Below are 24,399 nucleotides of genomic sequence, written 5' to 3'. Positions count from 1 at the left end.
GAGACATTAACCTACAACAGTGTCCCAGTGGATAAACAGATTTAGATTCCGCTGTTCAACTCAATATCCCCTCTGCCTATAAACAGGAAGGAAGAGAGGAGGAATTCAGAATCAGGAACACCTCTGGCTGAATGGTAATAAACACAAAGCGGCTAGTGGATAAAGGCAGGGGGCTCGTGTTACCATACTCGCTCGAATTTCACTTTTAAATGAATAGTAATTTGTTTTCATTTAAATGTAAATCAGGGGGAGCAAATGGAATTACGTTGACAGTCATCGGTGGAGTAAACCGACTCACCCACCCGCCCACCAACGCCGAGCACCGGAGGGCCCTGGGCCACCTACTCACTGACGGCCGGGGAAAAAAACAACAAGCTGATGTGCAGTAGGTGACCTCAGGGGTAGACAGACAAGTGCGGTGGCTCCCCCGCCCCCACCGTCCAGCTTGCCATTTTAAGTTCCGGTGGCATTGTGCCATAGCGGCATGATTTTGTATGCTGATTAAACCCATAATGCATTCCTGTTGTAGACACACAATGGCATAGCACATTAGAGAGGGGGAGGGGGGAGAGAGGGGAGATAAAAAGGGAGCGAGAGTGACATAGAAAGGGAGAGATAGAGAGAAGGGAACAAGTGGTATGAGAAGGAGATGAGAGAGCTTGGTATGAGACGGAGATGAGAGAGCTTTATCTAGAGGGATAGAGTGAGGGAGCGAGAGACCATTATTTAGAGGGATGTAGAGGGAGGAAGAGATGGCATTATCTAGAGGGATGTAGAGGGGGAACAAGATGGCATTATCTAGAGGGATGTAGAGAGAGAACGAGATAGCATTATCTAGAGAGATGTAAAGAGGGAACGAGAAAGCATTATCTAGAGGGATGGAGGGAGCAAAATAACATTATCTAGAGGGATGTAGAGAGGGAGCGAGAGAGCAGTATCTAGACGTCTAGAAGGATGTAAGAGAGGGAGCGAGGCATGAGGCGTGGAAAAGATTTGCAATAATTCGCAGGGATGTATCCACCATCTGCTGCAGACACAGGTGTGCCTCTCAGTCCCGTAGTGCTCTGTCTCCCACCACGGAAGCACAGCAGGAGGATTGCTGTTGTACATCCAACCACCAAAATACTCTAACAAAGGCAAACCCCTCTCTGAGGAGAAAAGCACAGCTCTCATAACGAGGAACAAAGCGCCTGGCTCTGCAGCAGGGGCCAAGTTATCTAATCCAGGTTGTAACGTGGTAAATTAAAGAAAGTGTGCCAATGTTTTTAGAAGTAAGAGTAACTTGTTAAAATAAATGTGTTTGTGTTGATGAATAATGGGGAATAAATTGAGTGATTATGCAAATCCTTCGGCAGGTAACTAGAGTTTTAGTTGCATGTGATTATGATTGCCCAGCAAAACCTATAAGCCGTCTAAGAGCTTCAGTTCAAGGCTGATGGTGAATGCTCATTTTGAAAGCCTCCATTGAATTCTAATATTGCATTAGATAATTTTTTGCAGAGTTGAGAATTTCTGAAAAGAGAGCGTAGAAGAAATCTTCAAAGGGCCTTGGAAATTCATTCCCCATTTTATTGTAAGGAAGAAAATGCCTTGTCGGTTTTACAAGCTGTGGTGCCTGAGGTGAGGAAGCGAGGCAAGGGCCTTTTCTCAATTGGATTTGCTCAACTCCTGCGTCCTCTCTCGCCTGCTTTTCAAGAAGGCCAATGGCAATAAAAAGGAGAGGCAGCAAGGAGAATGAACGTGGACAAAAATGCGCTGTATGAAAGGAGCAACTCCTCTCCATTTGTCACATCAGGCAAACAATGGTACATAAATATTTAAAGTGAAAACGTTTATTTAGCTAGTAGTGCAAGACATTTTATGCATAAAAGGATACGTAGCTTATAATTTAAATATTTGCATACTTTCTCCTTCGGAAAAAAACAACTGAAAAAGTGGTCTGGCAGATATCAAAACTCTTCAGTGAAGGACATGAGTAGGATACACATGGCTACCCTTGTTGAAAGGTAGCACTCTCCTCAACCACTTTTCGGTTTCCGGGTCACGGAGGAGAGAGACGGAGGAGAGAGAACGGAGGACAGACTTTTTCCAAAATGAGAAAATGTAAGAGTTAATCCATCGAGAGGCTATGCTGCACCACACTGACACTCACAAACACTTTAATCAGCCTAAGAGGACAGACCGACGGACAGACAGGGCAGGGGTGCTATGACTAATTTATGAGCGGCAGGTAGCCAGTGGTTAGAGTTTTGGGCGAGTAACCGAAAGATCACTGGTTTGAATAACCTGAGCCAACAAGGTTAAAAAACGGTCGATGTGCCCTTGAGCAAGGCACTTAACTCAACACTTTTCTTCAGGGGTGTCGTACTACTATGGCTGACCCTGTAAAACAACACATTTCACTGCCCCTATCTGGTGTATGACAACATATACTAAACAAAAATAGAAACGCAACATGTAAAGTGTTGATCTCATGTTTCATGAGGTGAAATAAAAGATCCCAGAAATTGTCCATATGCACAAAAAGCTTATTTCTTTCAAATGTTTTGCACAAATTGTTTACATCCCTGTGAGTGACAATTTTTTCTTTGCCAAGATAAATCCATCCACCTGACAGGTGTGACATATAAAGAAGCTGGGGGCAATAAAAGTACACAAATGTATAGTTTTGTTACACAACACAATGCCACAGATGTTCCCAATTTTGAGGGAGCAAGCAATTGGCATACTGACTGCAGGAATGTTCACCAGAGCTGAACGCCTGAGAAAATATTGTTCATTTCTCTACCATAAGCCAGCTCCAATGTTGTTTTAGAGAATTTGGCAGTACGTCTAACGGGTCTCACAACCGCAGACCACATGTAACCACGCCAGCCCAGGACCTCCACATCCAGCTTCTTCACCTGCGGGATCATCTGAGACCAGCCACCCGGACAGCTGGTGAAATTGTAGGTTTGCACAACCGAAGAATTTCTGTCAGAAACTGTCTCAGGGACAGTTCAGGTGTGTGCTCGTCGTCCTCAACAGGGTCTTGACCTGACTGCAGTTTGGCGTCGTAACCGACTTCAGTGGGCAAATGCTCACCTTTGATGGCAAATAGCATGCTGGAGAAGTGTGCTCTCCTCCACGGATGAATCCCAGTTTCAATTATATCGTGCAGAAGGTAGACAGCGTGTATGGTGTCGTATGGGCGAGCGCGTTGCTGATGTCAACATCATAAACACAGTAACCCCATGGTGGCGGTGGGGTTATGGTATGAGCAGGCATAAGCTAGGGAAAACGAACACAATTGCATTTTATCGATGATAATTTGAATGCACAGTTTGATCCTGAGGCCCATTGTCCTGCCATTCATCTGCCTACATCACCTCAATGTTTCAGTATGATAATGCACAACCCTATGTCGCAAGGATCTGTACACAATTCCTGGAGGCTGGAAATGTCCCAATTCTTCCATGGCCTGCATACTCACCAAACATGTCACCCATTGAGCACGTCTGGGATGCTCTGGATCCACATGTACGAGAGCGTGTTCCAGTTACCGCCAATATCCAACAACTTCGCACAGCTATTGAAACAGAGTGGAACAACATTTCATAGGTCGCAAATGAGATTTGTCGTGCTGCTGACTAGTTTTCTGATCCGTGCCCCTACCTATTTTTTTAAGGTATCTGTGACTAACAGATGCATATGGGGCGGCAGGTAGCCTACTGGTTAGAGCTTTGGACTGGTAACTGATTGGTTGATAGATCAAATCCCAGAGCCGACAAGGTAAAAATCTGTTGTTCTGCCCCTGAACAAGGCAGTTAACCTACTGTTCCTAGGTCGTCAATGAAAATAAGAATTTGTTCGTAACTGGCTTGCTTAGTCAAAATAAACATCTGTATTCCCAGTCATGTGAAATCCATAGATTGGGGCCTAATGAATTTATTTAAATGGACTGTAACGGCCGTTGTTGGTGGTGGAAGAAGGTGAGGACCAAGGTGCAGCCTAGTAAGTGTTCATACTTTTAATACATTTACATTTACATTTAAGTCATTTAGCAGACGCTCTTATCCAGAGCGACTTACTAATAAACTGAACTCAACACTAAATACAAAGTAACAAAAGAGAACAACCGAAACAGCTCCGTCAGGTACAAAACACACTAAACAGAAAAATAATCACCCACAACTCAAGGGTGAAAACAGGCTGCCTAAGTATGGTTCAATCAGGGACAACGATTGACAGCTGCCTCTGATTGAGAACCATACCAGGCCAAACACAGAAAGACCAAATCATAGAAAAAAGAACAGACTGCCCACCCCAACTCACGCCCTGACCATACTAAAACAAAGACATCACAAAGGAACTAAGGTCAGAATGTAACATTGACTGATTTCTGTATATGAACTGTAACTCAGTAAAACCATATTTTTGTTCAGTGTAATATTTTTTTTAACCTCCCAATCTAGTCCTCCCTCACTTCCACGCTACAAAGAACACGCCTCATTGGAATTCACAAAATGGGGGACCAATGGCAAAATTGGGATTGGAGAACGGATGACTGGTCAGGCCAGCCACCTTGCCAAGTATTGCCTCACTTGGTCCCTTCATGGTTAGTGAGGTATCTGACAGTAATGAAACGTCTTACGTCTGTGTGAGAAGTCTGTCTTGTCCATGACAGACACAGAACGCTAATATGATTAGCGAACTGCTAGTGTCAAACACGGCCACTTCCAAGTTAATAGATTTCCTTATAACCACCCTTATAACCACCCTGGTTGAGCTTGGCTAAGTCCATAATTTCCTACACTGAGATGTATCAGTAGACCACATTTTTGGGGTGTTTTAAAAATACAGACAATCCTCTCTGAAGCTTGCTAATTTCAATTGGCACGGTAATGCTCGTTCCTGTAAGTCACTGACCTATTATTATACATTACATGATGCTACTTGCATATGATTAAGTTTATGGCAAAGGTTATATTGTTGATATACAGGTACACACAAAAAAATCTGGGTTGTTTGGATGAACTAACTGCTATGTTGCAGGCATTGGGTCACTTAGTTGGGTTGCTTTCTTTAAAAAGAGCAAGGTTGGGTTGTTGATGCTGGGTTATTAATGCTGGGTTATTGAGATATGACCTAGTCAGATCAGAAGACTGGAGGAGTGGCTTATGAGGGGCTTATTCTTGGCCACCTGTGGGAGAAAATGTAACTAACAGTTAATCAGCCCTGTTGTATTGTTATCACGTGTTAAGGTTGAACCGTGACATTTTGTAGCTTTAATGAGGCTTACACAAGTGTATGAGTTCCTTATTAAGAGCCTATGCTAATTCCAATGTTGGGATGGTTCCTACTTTGTTACCAATATGTTATATTAAAATATGTCATCATTTGAAAACTTAACATGATGAACATGAATGACATTTACTCTCACAGGTGGCCAAAAACGTATATCTGAAAGCCACACCCCTAATAAACCATGCCTCCTGAAAATAACCTAAGGATTACATTAAAAAAGACCTAGCTGCTGGATCAACCCAAAATGTAAATGAATAAAAACCCAACTCATGGTAAATTAAACCATGTTTGGGTAATCCCAACAACCCAACATGTTGGGTTATTCACAAAACCCAACTGGCTGGGTCAAAATAAGCAGTAGTACAGTATTGATGATTGTATTTGTTCTTGTCTGATCTTTCAAACGAGATGGATGTGTTACAAGCATTGAGTCATTTATTCAGGCACACAGTCTACAGCCATTGAATCTATTTTGCTCTATATTAGTATTACCAATTTTGCTGTATGGCATCAATAATATATTATGCACTAGCTGCATATTGGTTGATTGTGGTGCTGGTGTTTTCACACATCCCCAAGGACTAGCACTAGCCATATTAAGAAAGGTATCAATGTTGTCTAAGTGTATACTCATTGATTCATCCAGGCACCAATCTTTACTTTCTACCTTCCGGTACCAAAACCCTTCTAAACACACCTTTTTTCCCTTCTTCTCAGCCCTCGAAGTCATTAAATATTTATTTGCTTTTGATTACCTTTAAAATTAATTCATCAGGGAGCGAGGTGACAGATGCTTGCTGTTATTGATGAATGCTGCCATGGCAATGACGGATAACATCAGATACCCCAGCATGCCACTCTCCAAACCTCCTGCCTTCTTCCCTCTCCCTAGTCCCCCTCTATCTCCATCCCTCCCTCTCTCTCTGTCTTCCTCCCTTCATCAGGTGAGGAATAGCTCCAGAGCCAAAGTATTTGTCACAGCAACAATCTGCTGAAACTAAATTACACTGACAGGAGCTGCAAGGGAGGGAGGGAAAAAACGGAGGAGAAAGGGAGGGGATATTTATTAAATGTAAGCTTTCTGGAGGACAGTTAAGTGTTTCCCATTGGCGGAGCGGGGCAAAAGGTTGAGAAGTTGAGAGAGAGAGAGAGAGAGAGAGAGAGAGAGAGAGAGAGAGAGAGAGAGAGAGAGAGAGAGAGAGAGAGAGGTGGAGAGAGAGAGAGAGAGAGAGAGAGAGAGAGAGAGAGAGAGAGAGAGAGAGAGAGAGGTGGAGAGAGAGAGAGAGAGAGAGAGAGAGAGAGAGAGAGAGAGAGAGAGAGAGAGAGAGAGAGAGAGGTTGAGAGAGAGAGAGAGAGAGAGAGAGAGAGAGAGAGAGAGAGAGAGAGAGAGAGAGAGAGAGAGAGAGAGAGAGGTTGAGAGAGGTTGAGAGAGAGAGAGAGAGAGAGAGAGAGAGAGAGAGAGAGAGAGAGAGAGAGAGAGAGAGAGAGAGAGGTTGAGAGAGGAGAGAGAGAGAGAGAGAGAGAGAGAGAGAGAGAGAGAGAGAGAGAGGTTGAGAGAGAGAGGTTGAGAGAGAGAGGTTGAGAGAGAGAGGTTGAGAGAGAGAGAGTGTTATGCAGGTGAATGAGGACCCAAAAGCGACTTGGCGAAAACAGAGTCTTTAATCCAGTAAAGCAAATCTACAATCATAAGACATAATTCCACTCGTAATGACGAGAACAGACTGGAGACTCGATCAAGAACTGCAGGTTGCCTCGGGAAGGCACTTGAACGTAGCAGACTCAGACACCTGCTCACCACGCAGCATCTGAGGGAAACACGACACGACAGGGCGATACACAGACACAGCACGGTGAACAATAGACAAGGATCCGACAGGGCAGGAACGGAAAACAAGGGGAGAAATAGGGACTCTAATCAGGGAAAAAGATATGGAACAGGTGTGGGAAGACTAAATGATTGATTAGGGGAATAGGAACAGCTGGGAGCAGGAACGGAACGACAGAGAGAAGAGAGAGAGGAAGGGAGAGAGAAAAAGGGGAACGAACCTAAAAAGACCAGCAGGGGGAAAACGAACAGAAGGAAAAGCAAAATGACAAGACAATCTAAGACAAAACATGACAGAGAGAGAGAGAGAGAGAGAGAGAGAGAGAGAGAGAGAGAGAGAGAGAGAGAGAGAGAGAGAGAGAGAGAGAGAGAGAGAGGTTGAGAGAGAGCTGCATTTCCTAACCTCTTGCCAAATGTATGACCATATTAGAGACACATATTTCCCTCAGATTACACAGATCCACAAAGAATTCGGGAAAAAAAAAACAGATTTTGTTAAATTTCACCCATATCTACTGAGTGAAATACCACAAATACCAGAGGCGGTGAATGGTGAATTGAGGATGGGCAGTTATCTCCAAGGCTCCCCTTTCAGCAAACGCTTGACAGCAACACAATGTTCCTATCGAACACAGAGAGGAAAGCTCAAAGGCTGCAGAGAGACAACGGCTGCAGAGTGGTGCAGCACATCTGCAGCAGAGTGGAGTTGACAACACTTGAGGCTTCAGCACATCCCATACACATATGAAGAGAGAGACAAACTAAAACACATAGCTGAACATACATGCACAAACACACACACACACACCAAAACAGTGAGGGAAATCACGGGAGGTTCGTAATGACAACAGCTCATCTACGCCAACAAAGATACCCCCACAAAGATGTCAAATGAGAAACAAATCCACACATACAAATCCACATAAATCCATGGATGAGGAATATGTTAAAATAGACCGTCTGGATTTATCTCTCTCTGCCCCATAGCAAAATGAACATTTGTTATAAAATTGAAAAGTTCTCTCTGCCCCATTGTAAAATATGTAGAATTGCAGAAAACTTGCCTTAAAAGGTCCAATGCAGCCAGATGTAGCTGACCGCAAGACTATCGAAACTTGTAGTAATCATGGTCGAATCACCGACAGTGGGGTCCCCATTGATTTTCTTGTAACTCTCAGTCTTATATCAAGTAAAAACTGCATTTCTCTCCACCCTATGGCAAAATTTGTAGAGTTGCAGGAAAATAGCTGTAAAACTGCGTAGTTAGTGAGTTATTATCCCAATTATAAATCATTTGTAATTCAGCAATGAGGGAGTGATTGCTTCCTACAAGCGCACAAAACATGCCCATTCCTAGACTTCTTTTTGTCTTAAAGGGACAATGTTGTATTTTGAGACAGGTTTAAATAAAATTCACCAATAGGCTGAGGTTAGCATAATTTGTCTGATTGTCTGAACTAATGGTATTTAAATGATAATGCATTTTATTTTGAAAGGTGGTTTCTTGCATAAAAACACAACATTTTTAGTCACGTACTTGTCTGAAGGACAAGTGGATAAGCAAGTTAATGTCAAGAATCTAATTTTTTTTGTTTGTGATTTGTCTCACGGAATGTAAGGCCAACATTGAACACCACACATTGGCTGATACTGTAGGCTGAATGACAGAGTGTTCAGGCTGTGAATAACCCTTATACACCTCCAGGCTGTATAAGGGCTATGTGACCAAGAATAAGAGTGATGGAGTGTTGCATCAGATGACCTGTCCACCACAATCACCCGACCTCAACCCAATTGACATGGTTTGAGATGAGTTGGACCGCTAAGTGAAGGAAAAGCAGCATATATGGGAACTCCTTCAAGCCTGTTGGAAAAGCATTCCAGGTGAAGCTGGTTGAGAGAATGCCAAGAGTGTACAAAGCTGTCATCAAGGCAAAGGGTGGCTATTTGAAGAATCTCAAATATATTTTGGTTATTACATGATTCCATGTGTTATTTCATAGATCTGATATCTTCACTATTATTCTACAAATAAGAAAAAAAAGCCTGGTATTAATAGGTGTGTCAGAGTAAAAATTCCCCGTCTTGGGTCAATTAGGATAATAACTTTATTTTAAGAATGTGAAATGTCAGAATAATAGTTGAGAGAATGATTTACTTCAGCTTTAATTTCTTTCATCACATTCCCAATGGGTCAGAAGTTTACATACACTCAATTAGTTTGGTAGCATTGCCTTTAAACTGCTTAATTTGGGTCAAACGTTTCAGGTAGCCTTCCACAAGCTTCCCACAATAAGTTGGGTAATTTTTGGCCCATTGCTCCTGACAGAGCTGGTGCAACTGAGTCAAGATTGTAGGCCTCCTTGCTCGCACACACTTTTTCAGTTCTGCCCACAAATGTTCATCTGATTGAGATCAGGGCTTTGTGATGGCCACTCCAATACCTTGACTTTGTTGTCCTTAAACCACTTTGCAACAACTTTGGAAGTATGCTTGGGGTCATTGTTATGTTGCTTCAATATATCCACATCATTTTCATGAAGTGCACCAGACCCTCCTGCAGCAAAGCACCCCCACAACATGATGCTGCCACCCCCATGCTTCACGGTGGGGATGGTGTTCTTCAGCTTGCAAGCCTCCCCCTTTTTCCTCCAAACATAACAATGGTCATTATGGCCAAACAGTTCTATTTTTGCTTCATCAGACCAGAGGACATTTGGAGCGGCAGGGTAGCCTAGTGGTTAGAGCGTTGGACTAGAAAGGTTGCAAGTTCAAACCCCGAGCTGACAAGGTACAGATCTGTCGTTCTGCCCCTGAACAGACAGTTAACCAACTGTTCCTAGGCCATCATTGAAAATAAGATTGTGTTCTTAACTGACTTGCCTAGTTAAATAAAGGTTCAAAAAACATTATAATAATTCTCCAAAAAGTACAATCTTTGTCCCCATGTGCAGTGGCAAACCGTAGTCTGGCTTTTTTTAATGGCGGTTTTGGAGCAGTGGCGTCTTCCTTGCGGAGCGGCCTTTAGTGTTATGTCGATATAGGACTAATTTTACTGTGGATATAGATACTTTGTAACTGTTTCCTCCAACATCTTCACAAGGTACTTTGCTGTTGTTCTGGGATTGATTTCAAACCTGGATCTGTAGTGATGCCTCTAGCACTGCAATGCAGTGCCTTAGACCGCTGTGCAACTCGGGAGGTCATGCATGTATATTTTTGCTCAGTACATATCTGAGAGTAGAGGTCAGAACGACATATTTAGAGTGGCAGAACGACATATTTTTACCTTATTTTTACCTTGTCAGCTCAGGGATTCAATCTTGCAACCTTACGGTTAACTAGTCCAACACTCTAACCACTCCACGAGGAGCCTGCCTGTTACGCGAATGCAGTAAGAAGCCAAGGTAAGTTGCTAGCTAGCATTAAACTTATCTTATAAAAAACAATCAATCAATCATAATCACTAGTTAACTACACATGGTTGATGATACTACTAGTTTATCTAGCGTGTCCTGCGTTGCATATAATCGATGCGGTAAGCATTTGCGAAAAAGGACTGTCGTTGCTCCAACGTGTACCTAACCCTAAACATCAATGCCTTTCTTAAAATCAATACACAAGTATATATTTTTAAACCTGCTAACATGATTTTCTTTTAACTAGGGAAATTGTGTCACTTCTCTTGTGTTCTGTGCAACTGAGTCAGGGTATATGCAGCAGTTTGGGCCGCCTAGCTCGTTGCGAACTGTATGAAGACTATTTCTTCCTAACAAAGACAGCCAACTTCGCCAAACAGAGGATGATTTAACAAAAGTGCATTTGCGAAAAAAGCACAATCGTTGCACGACTGTACCTAACCATAAACATCAATGCCTTTCTTAAAATCAATACGCATAAGTACACTGCTCAAAAAATAAAGGGAACACTTAAACAACACAATGTAACTCCAAGTCAATCACACTTCTGTGAAATCAAACTGTCCACTTAGGAAGCAACACTGATTGACAGTAAATTTCACATGCTGTTGTGGAAATGGAATAGACAACAGGTGGAAATTATAGGCAATTTGCAAGACACCCCCAGTAAAGGACTGGTTCTGCAGGTGGTGACAACAGACCACTTCTCAGTTCCTATGCTTCCTGGCTGATGTTTTGGTCACTTTTGAATGCTGGCTGTAATTTCACTCTAGTGGTAGCATGAGACGGAGAAGTGAGACGGAGTAGTGCAGCTCATCAAGGATGGCACATCAATGCAAGCTGTGGCAAGAAGGTTTGCTGTGTCTGTCAGCGTAGTGTCCAGAGCTTGGAGGCGCTACCAGGAGACAGGCCAGTACATCAGGAGACGTGGAGGAGGCCGTAGGAGGGCAACAACCCAGCAGCAGGACCGCTACCTCCAACTTTGTGCAAGGAGGAGCACTGCCAGAGCACTGCCAGAGCCCTGCAAAATGACCTCCAGCAGGCCACAAATGTGCATGTGTCTGCTCAAACGGTCAGAAACAGACTCCATGAGGGTGGGATGAGGGCCCGACGTCCACAGGTGGGGGTTGTGCTTACAGCCCAATACCGTGCAGGACATTTGACATTTGCCAGAGAACACCAAGATTGGCAAATTCGCCACTGGCGCCCTGTGCTCTTCACAGATGAAAGCAAGTTCACACTGAGCACGTGACAGACCTGACAGAGTCTGGAGATGCCGTGGAGAACGTTCTGCTGCCTGCAACATCCACCAGCATGACCGGTTTGGCGGTGGGTCAGGCATGGTGTGGGGTGGCATTTCTTTGGGGGGCCGCACAGCCCTCCATGTGCTCGCCAGAGGTAGCCTGACTGCCATTAGGTACAGAGATGAGTTTATCAGACCCCTTGTGAGACCATATGCTGGTGTGGTTGGCCCTGGGTTCCTCCTAATGCAAGACAATGCTAGACCTCATGTGGCTGGAGTGTGTCAGCAGTTCCTGCAAGAGGAAGGCATTGATGCTATGGACTGGCCCGCCCGTTCCCCAGACCTGAAAGCAATTTGGAGGAGTTGCAGGAGTTGGAGGATGCTTTAGTCCAGGTCTAGGAGGAGATCAGGACACCATCCGCCACCTCATCAGGAGCATGCCCAGGCGTTGTAGGGAGGTCATACAGGCACGTGGAGCCACACACACACTACAGAGCCTCATTTAGACTTGTATTAAGGACATTACATCAAAGTTGGATCAGCCTGTAGTGTGGTTTTTCACTTTCATTTTGAGTATGACTCCAAATCCAGACCTCCATGGGTTGATAAATTTGATCTCCATTGATAATTTTTGTGTGATTTTGTTGTCAGCACATTCAACTATGTAAAGAAAAAAGTATTTAATAAGAATATTTCATTCATTCAGATCTAGGATTTGTTATTTTAGTGTTCCCTTTATTTTTTGAAGGAAATCCAGGTTAGCAGGCAATATTAACAAGGTGAAATTGTGTCACTTCTCTTGCGTTCATTGCACACAGAGTCAGGATATATGCAACAGTTTGGGCCGCCTGGCTCATTGCGAACTAATTTGCCAGAATTTCACGTAATTATGACATAACATTGAAGGTTGTGCAATGTAACAGGAATATGTAGACTTATGGATGCCACCTGTTAGGTTCCATATTTCACTGAAAGAATAAATGTTTTGTTGTCGAGATGATAGTTTCCGGATTCAACCATATTAATGACCTAAGGCTCGTATTTCTGTGTGTTATTATGTTATAATTAAGTCTATGATTTGATAGAGCAGTCTGACTGAGCGGTGGTGGGCAGCACCAGGCTCGTAGGCATTCATTCAAACAGCACTTTCCTGCGTTTGCCAGCAGTTCGTCGCAATGCTTCAAGCTGTTTATGACTTCAAGCCTATCAACTCCCGAGATTAGGCTGGTGTAACCGATGTGAAATGGCTCGCTAGTTAGCAGGGTGCGCGCTAATAGTGTTTTAAACGTCACTCGCTCTGAGACTTGCAGTAATTGTTCCCCTTGCTCAGCAAGGGCCGCGGCTTTTGTGGAGCAATGGGTAACGATGCTTTGAGGGTGGCTGTTGTCGATGTGTTCCTGGTTCGGGCCCAGGTAAGGGCAAAGAGAGGGATGGAAGCTATACTGTTACACTGGCAATACTAAAGTGCCTATAAGAACATCCAATAGTCAAAGGTATGTGAAATACAAATGGTAAAGAGAGAAATAGTCCTATAATTCCTATAATAACTACAACCTAAAACTTCTTACCTGGGAATATTGAAGACTCATGTTAAAAGGAACCACCAGCTTTCATATGTTCTCATGTTCTGAGCAAGGAACTTAAACGTTAACACATTTTGCACTTTTACTTTCTTCTCCAAGACTTTATTTTCGCGTTATTTAAACCAAATTAAACATGTTTCATATTTTATTTAAGGCTAAATTGATTTTATTGATGTATTATATTAAGTTAAAATAAGTGTTCATTCAGTATTGTTGTAATTGTCATTATTACAAATAAATAAAAATTGGCCGATTAATCAGTATCGTGTTGAAAAATCAGCCGATTAATCAGTATCGGCGTTCTTTGGTCCTCCAATAATCGGTATCGGTGTTGAAAAATCATAATCGGTCGACCTCTATCTGAGCGATATATGAAAGTTCTGGAATATTTATAAAAAAATAACAATATTTTTTTTGTAAAGTATTTAACACCTTTTTTGGGCACTGGTACAAGACTTTAAACTGCTACAAGGATACCTTCAGATGAGTGTTGTGAGGCTTGTGAGTGTCCTAGAGCAAAATAACCCTAGACTTTTTCCACATTATCTCTTACATTTAGATGTATTTTGTCACTGGCCCACACACAATACTCATATTGTCAAATTGGAATTATGTTTTTAGAAATGTTTACAATTTTATAACAAATGAAAAGCTGAAATTTATTGAGTCAATAAGTATTCAAACCTTTTGTTATGGCAAGACTAAATAAGTTATGAGGAAAAATGCGCTTAATAAGTCACATAAAAAGTTGCATGGACTCGCTCTGTGTGCAGTAATAGTGTTTTAACATTGCTTTTGAATGACGACCTCATCTCTGTACCCCACCTATACAATTATCTGTAAGGTCCTTCAGTTGAGCAGTGACTTTCAAACACAAATTTAACCTCAAAGACCAGGGAGGTTTTTCAATGCCCCACAAAGAAGGGCACCTTCTGATAGATGGTTAAAAAAAATAAAAGCAGACATTGAATATCCCTTTGAGCATGTTGAAGTTATTAATTACACTTTGGTGTATCAATACACCCAGTCACTACAAAGATATAGGCGTCTTTCCTAACTGAGTTGTCGCAGAGGAAGGAAAACACTCAGGGATTTCACCATGAGACCAATGGTGACTTTAAAACAGTTACAAAGTTTAATGGCTGTGATCGGAGAAAACTGAGGATGGATCAACAACGCTGTAGTTACTCCACAATACTAACTTAATCGACAGAGTGAAAACAAGGAAGCCTGTACAGAATAAAAATATTCCAAAACATGCATCCTGTTTGCAACAAGGCACTAAAGTAATTCTGAAAAAAAAACGTGGCAAAGCAATTCACTTTTTGTCCTGGATACAAAATATTATGTTTGGGTCAAATCCAATACAACACATTACTGAGTACCACTTCCCATGTTTTCAAGCATAGTGGTGGCTGCATCCTGTTATGGGTATGCTTGTAATCGTAACGTTAAGCACACAAAATCCTGAACAAAAACCTGGTTCAGTCTGCTTTCCACCATACACTGGGAGAGGAATTCACCTTTCAGTGGGAGAATAAACCCAAAACCAGGCCCAATCTACACTGGAATTACTTACAAGAAGACAGTGAATGTTCCTGAGTGGCTGAGTTACAGTTTTGACTTAAATCACTGTAGGTGTTACAATTTGTAGTCACTGTACGTGTTATAAAATGTTAGAATTTGTATTCCAATTTGTCATTAGAGTATTTTGTGTAGAATGTTGACCAGAAATGACATTTCAATCTATTTTAATCCCAATCTGTAACACAACAAAATTTGGAAAAGGTAAAGGGGTTAGAATACTTTCTGAAGACACTGGACGCGTTTGTGAGATTCTCATCTTTCGATGGTAGGGTCATATTAGTGTGTAGCCCAAACAGTTCAGCCACTACAGACAGAATGTGGCAAATCAGCAGTACCGATTTCCGACGCTTCGTGGAGCAAAATGGAGAAAACCACCATGTTTATGAGATTCTAATCTTTCCATATTTGTTTGTTGACCAAACTGTTTGGACGCTACAGATATGAGAAGACAATTTTCCACAGATGTGGTCGGCCGACAATGGCGGATGCAGTGGATTGCGATGCATTCCATACAAAAAACTGATATCTCTAGCTTAAACAGGTGGATTTTGGAGGGGATGTTTTTATTATGCTAATTTGATTTCCACAGGGGGCGTGGATATCGGCTCTAGGGGGTTAACCTAACTCCTAACCCTAACCCCTAGCCATCTAGCCACCTAGCTACCATTAGCCACAACAAATCATATGAATTGCAATTTGTAACATATCATACGAAATGAACAATGGACATCCACAAATTAATAAATACCATACCAAATGTAACATATAATACTAATTTGAGTGTCCCGGATTGTCGTTTACCATGTTACGCCTACCCCAGAGTCCAGTATGTGATATTGAGCTCATGAATTCCTCCCGTTTAATGTCAGTTAAATCAAAGTGGTGGCTGGAGAGATGGGTTGCCATATTTGAGATAAATTAAACATGAGTTCTCCCACAGATGACTCCACTATATAGCCATTTATTCATACCCCTCCCCCCCTCTATATCAGATGGTGAGAGTCGCAACTGAAACATCCAACAGCACTGTGTCAAACCTGCTGCTGCTTCTGTGTGTCTCTGTCTCCTCTCCTCAGCCCCAAAACTCAGGTCACTCCATTTAACTTAAAAAGTTTAAGTTGGAAGTTTACATACACCTTAGCCAAATACATTTTTCACAATTCCTGACATTTAATCAGAGTAAAAATTCCCCATCTTAGGTCAGTTAGGATCACCCTTTAAGAATGTGAAATGTCATAATAACAGTAGAGAGAATTATTTATTTCAGCTTTCATTTCTTTCTTCACATTCCCAGTGGGTCAGAAGTTTACACACACTCAAATAGTATTTTGTAGCATTGCCTTTAAATTGTGGGTGAATTTTGGCCCATTCCTCATGACATAGCTGGTGTAACTGAGTCAGGTTTGTAGGCCTCCTTGCTCATACACGCTTTTTCAGTTCTGCCCACAAATTGTCTATAGGATTGAGGTCAAGGCTTTGTGATGGCCACTCCAATGCCTTGACTTTCTTGTCCTTAAAAACCACTTAAGCCTACCCCCTACTTTTTTGAACATTTTGTTAAAAATCGCGCAACATTTCAGCGTCCTGCTACTCATGCCAGGAATATAGTATATGCATATGATTAGTATGTGTGGATAGAAAACACTCAGACGTTTCTAAAACTGGTTCAATCACGGCTGTGACTATAACATAACGTGTGTTTCATCGAAAAGCGGAAGAAAAACTGATCACCAAAATCTGGAAAATATATCAATGCGCCACTTGCATGTGTTGTCTATTGGAAAGCAAATTACATGGGGCTGAGATTGCAAGTCCTACAGCTTCCACACGATGTCGCCAGTCTTGTCAATTGCCTGGGCTTTGTTTCTTGGTCAAACGAGTAAGAGAGAGCCCATTCCTTCCGGTCTCCGACAGGATGTTTTGGAGGAGAAATTTCCGAACATGATTTCAAGACGTGGAGCTATTGAATACACATCACCCCGTGATCAATTTGATAGATTATTAACGTTTACTTATACCTAAAGTTGGATTACAAAAGTATTTCGAAGTGTTTTGTGAAAGTTTATCATCGACTTTTTTAATTTAAAAAAATTACGTTGCGTTTTAAAACGCTGTTTTTTCCTGGATCACACACTTTTCATAGATCGATATTTAGGGTATATATGGACCGATTTAATAAATAAAAGACCCAATAGTGATGTTTATGGGACATCTAGGAGTGCCAACAAAGAAGATCGTCAAAGGTAATGAATGTTTTATATTTTATTTCTGTGTTTTGTGTAGCGCCGGCTATGCTAATTATTTTGTTTACGTCCCCTTCAGGTATTTCGGGGTGTTGCATGCTATCAGATAATAGCTTCTCATGCTTTCGCCGAAAAGCATTTTAAAAATCTGACTTGTTGGCTGGATTCACAACGAGTGTAGCTTTAATTCAGTACCCTGCATGTGTGTTTTAATGAACGTTTGAGTTTTAACGAGTGCTATTAGCATTTACCGTAGTGCATTTGCATTTCCAGATGGCTAGATGAGACACCTGCGTGTCGGGTGGGCTTAACAGGTTAAGCCATTTTGCCGTAACTTCAGAAGTATGCTTGGGGTTATTGTCCATTTGGAATACCTATTTGCGACCAAGCTTAATTTCCCAACTGATGTCTTGAGATGTTGCTTCAATATATCCACATCATTTTCCTCCCTCATGATGCCATCTATTTGTGAAGTGCACCAGACCCTGCGGCAGAAAGGCATCCCCACAACATGATGCTACCACCCCCGTGCTTCACGGTTGGGATGATGTTCTTCAGCTTGCAAGCCTCCCCATTTTTCCTCCAAACATAACGATGGTCATTATGACCAAACAGTTATATTTTTGTTTCATCAGACCAGCGGACATTTCCACAAAAAGTATGATCTTTGTCCCCGTGTGCAGTTGCAGTCTGGCTTTTTTTTTTTTTTTTTTGCGGTTTTGGAGCAGTGGCTTCTTCCTTGCTGAGCGGCCTTTCAGGTTATGTCGATATAGGACTTGTTTTACTGTGGATATAGATATTTCTGTACCTGTTTCCTCCAGCATCTTCACAAGGTCCTTGTGAAGGTCTGTTGTTCTGGGTGGTATGGCGGCTGCATGGTCCCATGGCGTTTATACTTGCGTACTATTGTTTGTACAGATGAACGTGGTACCTTCAGGCGTTTGGAAATTGCTCCCAAGGATGAACCAGACTTGTGGAGGTCTACAATTTCTTTCTGAGGTCTTGGCTGAGTTCGAAGGTAGGCCTTGAAATACATCCACAAGTACACCTCCAATTGACTCAAATGATGTCAATTAGCCTATCAGAAGCTTCTAAAGCCATGAACTAATTTTCAGGAATTTTCCAAGCTGTTTAAAGGCACAGTCAACTTCGTGTATGTAAACTTCTGACCCACTGGAATTGTGATACAGTGAATTATAAGTAAAATAATCTGTCTATAAACAATTGTTGGAAAAATTACTTGTGTCATGCACTAAGTAGATGTCCTAACCGACTTGCCAAAACTATAGTTTATTAACAAGTAATGTGTGGAGTGATTGAAAAACAAGTTTTAATGACACCAACATAAATGTATGTAATCTTCCGACGCTACTCTGTACAACTGCAGGCGATGTCTCGATTGTGCTTCTGATATAGTGGATCATGAAACAAGTATACATAACATAATAATATAACATGGAAACAGGCATTAGGATATTATCACCAAAGGATGAGTGAGCACACATAAGAGCTGATCAGTTTTATCAATGGTCTGGATATATCCATTATCCTCTATTGAGATGCAGAACAACGAACATCAGGGATAGGAAGCTACTGGTGCCAAGACATTAAGAATGAGGAGAAAAATGACAGAGGAGGGAAGAGTAAGAATGACAATACGTGTTATTTACAAGCCTGAAAGGATGGGGATGGATCCAATGCCTTATTAATAAACTTAAGCAGACCGATGCAGCGTTTCCCAACACACAGTATCTCAACCTACTCGGCCACAACCCCAACAGCTGAATAGAGTTCTAAATCTAATATTTATATTATGCAGGTTCAAGTTGATTTCAATACTTGATATGCAAGAATCAAATCCTTAGGGCTATTTCGCTAATTGACTTGCAAATGCCTCATTGTAAGATATGGTTTACGTTAAGTGGGTGTCAAGAGGTCAGGGTTGATTCAACAGGGAGGAGAACATCGTGATAGGGTCCAGTGAGACCCATAGCAGGACTTACAGTGCATTCAGAAAGTTTTCAGACCCCTTGATTTTTTCTACATTTTGATACGGTACAGCCTTATTCTAAAATTGATTAAATTAAAAATGTTCTTCATCAATCTATACACAATACCCCATAATGACAAAGCAAAAAAAAACATTTAGAAATTGTGGTATTAAAAATAAAATACAGAAATACCTTATTTACATAAGTATTCAAACCCTTTGCTATAAGCTTCAAAATTGAGCTCAGGTGTCCTGTTTCCATTGATCATCCTTCTACAACTTGATTGGAGTCCACCTGTGGTAATTCAATTGATTGTACATGATATGGAAAGCCACACACCTATCTATATAAGGTCCCACATTCGACAATGCATGTCAGAGCAAAACCCAAGCCATGAATTGTCCGTAGTGCTCTGAGAAAGGATTGTGTCGAGGCACAGATCTGGGGAGGGTACCAAAATATTTCAGCAGCATTGAAGGTCCCCAAGAACAGAGTGGCCTTCATCATTATTAAATAGAAGACGTTTGGAACCACCAAGACTCTTCCGAAAGCTCACGGCCAAATTGGGGGGAGAGGGGCCTTGGTCAGGGAGGTGACCAAGAGTGGGAGAAACTCCCCAAATACAGGTGTGCCAAGCTTGTAGCATCATACCCAAGAAGACTCGAGGCTGCAATTGCTGTCAAAGGTGCTTCAACAAAGTATTGAGTAAAGGGTCTGAATACTTATGTAAATGCTATATTTCCATTTTATTTTTATTTTATAATTATTTTTATTTTTTAATATCTAAAAACCTGTTTTTGCTTTGTCATTATGGGGTATTGTGTGTTGATTGATGAGAGGAAAGTCAAGGGGTCTGAATACTTTCTGAATGCACTCTATCAGTCGAATCGTACCAAACAGTCTAATGATCATGTTATTCACCCTAACACAATTTAATTCTCAAACGAGGTTAAGTTGCAATTAGAACGTTTTCCAACTCCACCTTTTCCAACTCAATAAAATATGTCCAAGCTGTCACTATCAACTATGTGTTACATAAAAGAGCAGTATTTGGGATGTGAACCATTCACTCTCTCCTGGAGAGACCATCACAGCAACACCTGTCAATGAATAGAAGAACTGACAGAGCGGTGCGAAATGAGTTTGAATTCACTCACGCTAAATACCAATAAGCGTCTCTCCGGGAAACATTTGGACCATCATGAACAGAAAGTCAGTCAGTCTTTATCTTGAATATTGTCGCGTGATTAATTGTAGCTTCACTTCAGCCTTCTGTACTGTGTGTGGGTCGATGGAATAGGCTACACCGCATTACATCCACGGGTGTCCCCGCTACGCATCACATCATGCAAAATATCTTGACAGTTAGTGGCCATGGAAATCAAATGTGTTTTATATGTTCTAGCTTGAATTCACAAATGTTATCGTAAAAACATCCGTAACAGCAACTGATGGCGACATGTGTAGCCTAAAAGTTCATCAAGGCAGAGATTAATCAAACAGTGAGCGTGGTTCGGGTTCACATGCCTGTTGCAATTTCGATCCATACGCAGGTCCATGACACAGTTCAAAACCGGGGATAAAACGCAGCATAGAGAAACATTTTAACTCCCTAGAATAATCATTCCAAAGGTCAAATTTGATGGAACAAAATATTTGCACCATATAAACTCACATGCATAGGCTATAACAGGTGCTACAACTGCGGACTTGTGTTGAGAAGAAAGGGAAATATTTAAAATGCGGATAAAATAACACAAATAATGGCAAAGTTTAGCCTTGTGCAATTGGATGCCATAAAACACACCCTGCCAACTTTAGAGCAAATACCTGCACGTGCACAACACAACAACAAGCAATGCTGGTCTATCAAAAAAAGTCACATTTTAAACTGTTCTTACCTCGGGCCAAGGTAGTCGGGAACTGCAAACAGAGAAACACAACGATGCCCAAACTCAGGTAGCATCCTCCCGAAAACTGTCCCATCACTGCGCCGGTTTTCTTCCTTCCTATCTGACCCGGGGATTCTGCGCGCGGAACTTGAGCATTTGCAATCGTTGACCTTGTCACCAGTAACAGGTTACCCCGCACTGATGACGTTTAGACAGGGCCAGTCTGTCGCCACCTCAGCCGAGGAAGGCTAACAGTGGCGGCATATCTGGTTCGCAGAGCAGACAGTGAGATGGATAGACGTGTGTGTTTCGGTGTTCGGGCAGCCTGTGAGAGAGAGTGAAATAATTAAACCTCGCAAGCCAATAGCTAGCTCTCGGTTTTGGGGCGGAGAGAGAGAGAGAGAGAGAGGGGGCTGGGGTAGAGGTGATAGGCTACTGAGGAGAGAAATCCAGATTATCGACAGAGAAACCACAGATGACCACTGTGTGAGTCATCGAATCAATTTAGCGACACAATTATCTATCCAGTTTTTCCTTAATGTCAGTGCGGAGTCATTTTGAATAGATGTTATCCTTATGATGCAAACCGCCAGTCACTTAGCTGAAAACAAATGCTTGTGATTTATTTACTTGTGAATTATTTTTTGAGTCCTTTTAAAGTGAAAATGTATGAACACATTACCAACGAAATTGGATTCTATGGGTATAGGTTTCAGGGAATCATTCAAATAGGTGGTAGACTACAATAAAAGATGCCTGATGTCCTCCTGCCCACCCCAGCCAGATAAACCAGCCATGGGGCACACCTAGGACTACAGGTTTCATTAACCCAATGATTACATGATTATGTGTTGTTAACATATCCTGAGGCATTCTTAACCACTTTGATTGATAATATTGTAAACATTATTGTGCAGAATACAATAGGCCGTCAGCCTCCCAGCCTTTCATTTCCCATCTGTTCCATGGACTAATGCTCCACAGAGTGGATTGACATTGAGTAGTTATGTTAACCAACATATCAACGCACAAGGCGTGACCCAGATGCAGACACAGGAGGCAGATGGTTGGAGTCTTACAATGTTTATTAATCCAAAAGGAGTAGGCAAGAGAATGGTCGTGGACCGGCAAAAGGTCAAAACCAGATCAGAGTCCTGGCAGTACGGTACAGAGTGGCAGACAGCCTTGTGGCCAGGCAGGCAGGTACAGAGTGGCAGACAGCCTTGTAGGCAGGCAGGTACAGAGTGGCAGACAGCCTTGTGGCCAGGCAGGCAGGTACAGAGTGGCAGACAGCCTTGTGGCCAGGCAGGCAGGTATAGAGTGGCAGACAGCCTTGTGGCCAGGCAGGCAGGTACAGAGTGGCAGACAGCCTTGTGGCCAGTCAGGCAGGTACAGAGTGGCAGACAGCCTTGTGGCCAGGCAGTACGGTACAGAGTGGCAGACAGCCTTGTCGCCAGGCAGGCAGGTACAGAGTGGCAGACAGCCTTGTGGCCAGGCAGGCAGGTATAGAGTGGCAGACAGCCTTGTGGCCAGTCAGGCAGGTACAGAGTGGCAGACAGCCTTGTGGCCAGGCAGTACGGTACAGAGTGGCAGACAGCCTTGTGGCCAGTCAGGCAGGTACAGAGTGGCAGACAGCCTTGTGGCCAGGCAGTACGGTACAGAGTGGCAGACAGCCTTGTCACCAGGCAGGCAGGTACAGAGTGGCAGACAGAATGGTCAGGCAGGCAGGAACAGAGTGGCAGACAGAATGGTCAGGCAGGCAGGTACAGAGTGGCAGACAGAATGGTCAGGCAGGCAGGTACAGAGTGGCAGACAGAATGGGCAGGCAGGCAGGTACAGAGTGGCAGACAGAATGGTCAGGCAGGCAGGTACAGAGTGGCAGACAGAATGGTCAGGCAGGCAGGTACAGAGAATGGCAGACAGGCAGGTACAGAGTCAAGAAACAGGCAAGTGTCAAAACATGAGGAGTAGAAAAAGGAGAATAGCAAAAAGCAGGCAAATGGGAAAACCGCTGGTTGACTTGGAACATACAAGACAAACTGGCACAGAGAGACAGGAAACACAGGGATAAATACACTGGGGAAAACAAGACATTTACATTTACATTTAAGTCATTTAGCAGACGCTCTTATCCAGAGCGACTTACAAATTGGTGCATTCACCTTATGACATCCAGTGGAACAGTCACTTTATGATAGTGCATCTAAATCTTAAAGGGGGGGGGGGGGAATACTTATCCTATCCTAGGTATTCCTTAAAGAGGTGGGGTTTCAGGTGTTTCCGGAAGGTGGTGATTGACTCCGCTGTCCTGGCGTCGTGAGGGAGTTTGTTCCACCATTGGGGGGCCAGAGCAGCGAACAGTTTTGACTGGGCTATGCGGGAGCTGTACTTCCTCAGTGGTAGGGAGGCGAGCAGGCCAGAGGTGGATGAACGCAGTGCCCTTGTTTGGGTGTAGGGCCTGATCAGAGCCTGGAGGTACTGAGGTGCCGTTCCCCTCAAGCTCCGTAGGCAAGCACCATGGTCTTGTAGTGGATGCGAGCTTCAACTGGAAGCCAGTGGAGAGAACGGAGGAGCGGGGTGACGTGAGAGAACTTGGGAAGGTTGAACACCAGACGGGCTGCGGCGTTCTGGATGAGTTGAAGGGGTTTAATGGCACAGGCAGGGAGCCCAGCCAAGAGCGAGTTGCAGTAATCCAGACGGGAGATGACAAGTGCCTGGATTAGGACCTGCGCCGCTTCCTGTGTGAGGCAGGGTCGTACTCTGCGGATGTTGTAGAGCATGAACCTACAGGAACGGGCCACCGCCTTGATGTTGGTTGAGAACGACAGGGTGTTGTCCAGGATCACACCAAGGTTCTTAGCGCTCTGGGAGGAGGACACAATGGAGTTGTCAACCGTGATGGCGAGATCATGGAACGGGCAGTCCTTCCCCGGGAGGAAGAGCAGCTCCGTCTTGCCGCGGTTCAGCTTGAGGTGGTGATCCGTCATCCACACTGATATGTCAAGAGACACCTAGAGGGGGTGGAGACAATAACGATAGGTGAAACAGATCAGGGTGTGACACAACAAAAAAAACAACGCCATAGAAAACCAATCCGCATCTGCATTCCATGTAAATCAGTGGGAGTTGACTTTCTGAGGCACAGTTACCCTATTCGGTGAAGATTCAATAGTTTATTTCCTAGGGTCCTCATCGGAGGTCAGCCCTTTAGATGGGGTTAAGTGCTTGATATCATTGCTCAAGCAGGCATAACCAGCACTATAAATGGAACCTTCACAGCTATACACTATGTGGGGTGTTTTTCCAGTTTCCCTACATAATTGTGAATGA

At 42.9% G+C, this 24,399-nt stretch overlaps 1 protein-coding gene across 2 annotated transcripts in view; it reads right to left on the bottom strand.

Annotated features, from left to right (window-relative positions):
* The window catches only part of unc5da (unc-5 netrin receptor Da), a 315,483-nt gene extending 294,072 nt beyond the window's left edge, over positions 1–21,411 (bottom strand). For both annotated transcript variants that reach the window (XM_046370349.1, XM_046370350.1), the window contains exon 1: positions 21,079–21,411. In XM_046370349.1, coding sequence (XP_046226305.1) covers positions 21,079–21,163 — 85 coding nt within the window. In that variant the 5' untranslated portion in view covers positions 21,164–21,411. The remainder of the gene's footprint in view (positions 1–21,078) is intronic.
* Between the last annotated feature and the right edge of the window lie 2,988 nt (positions 21,412–24,399).

This window comes from Oncorhynchus gorbuscha, linkage group LG11, assembly GCF_021184085.1.
Source record: "Oncorhynchus gorbuscha isolate QuinsamMale2020 ecotype Even-year linkage group LG11, OgorEven_v1.0, whole genome shotgun sequence".
NCBI lineage: Eukaryota > Metazoa > Chordata > Actinopteri > Salmoniformes > Salmonidae > Oncorhynchus > Oncorhynchus gorbuscha.
The sequence above is the reverse complement of the archived record's forward strand: the minus strand, read 5'-3'. Positions and strand labels throughout refer to the sequence as shown.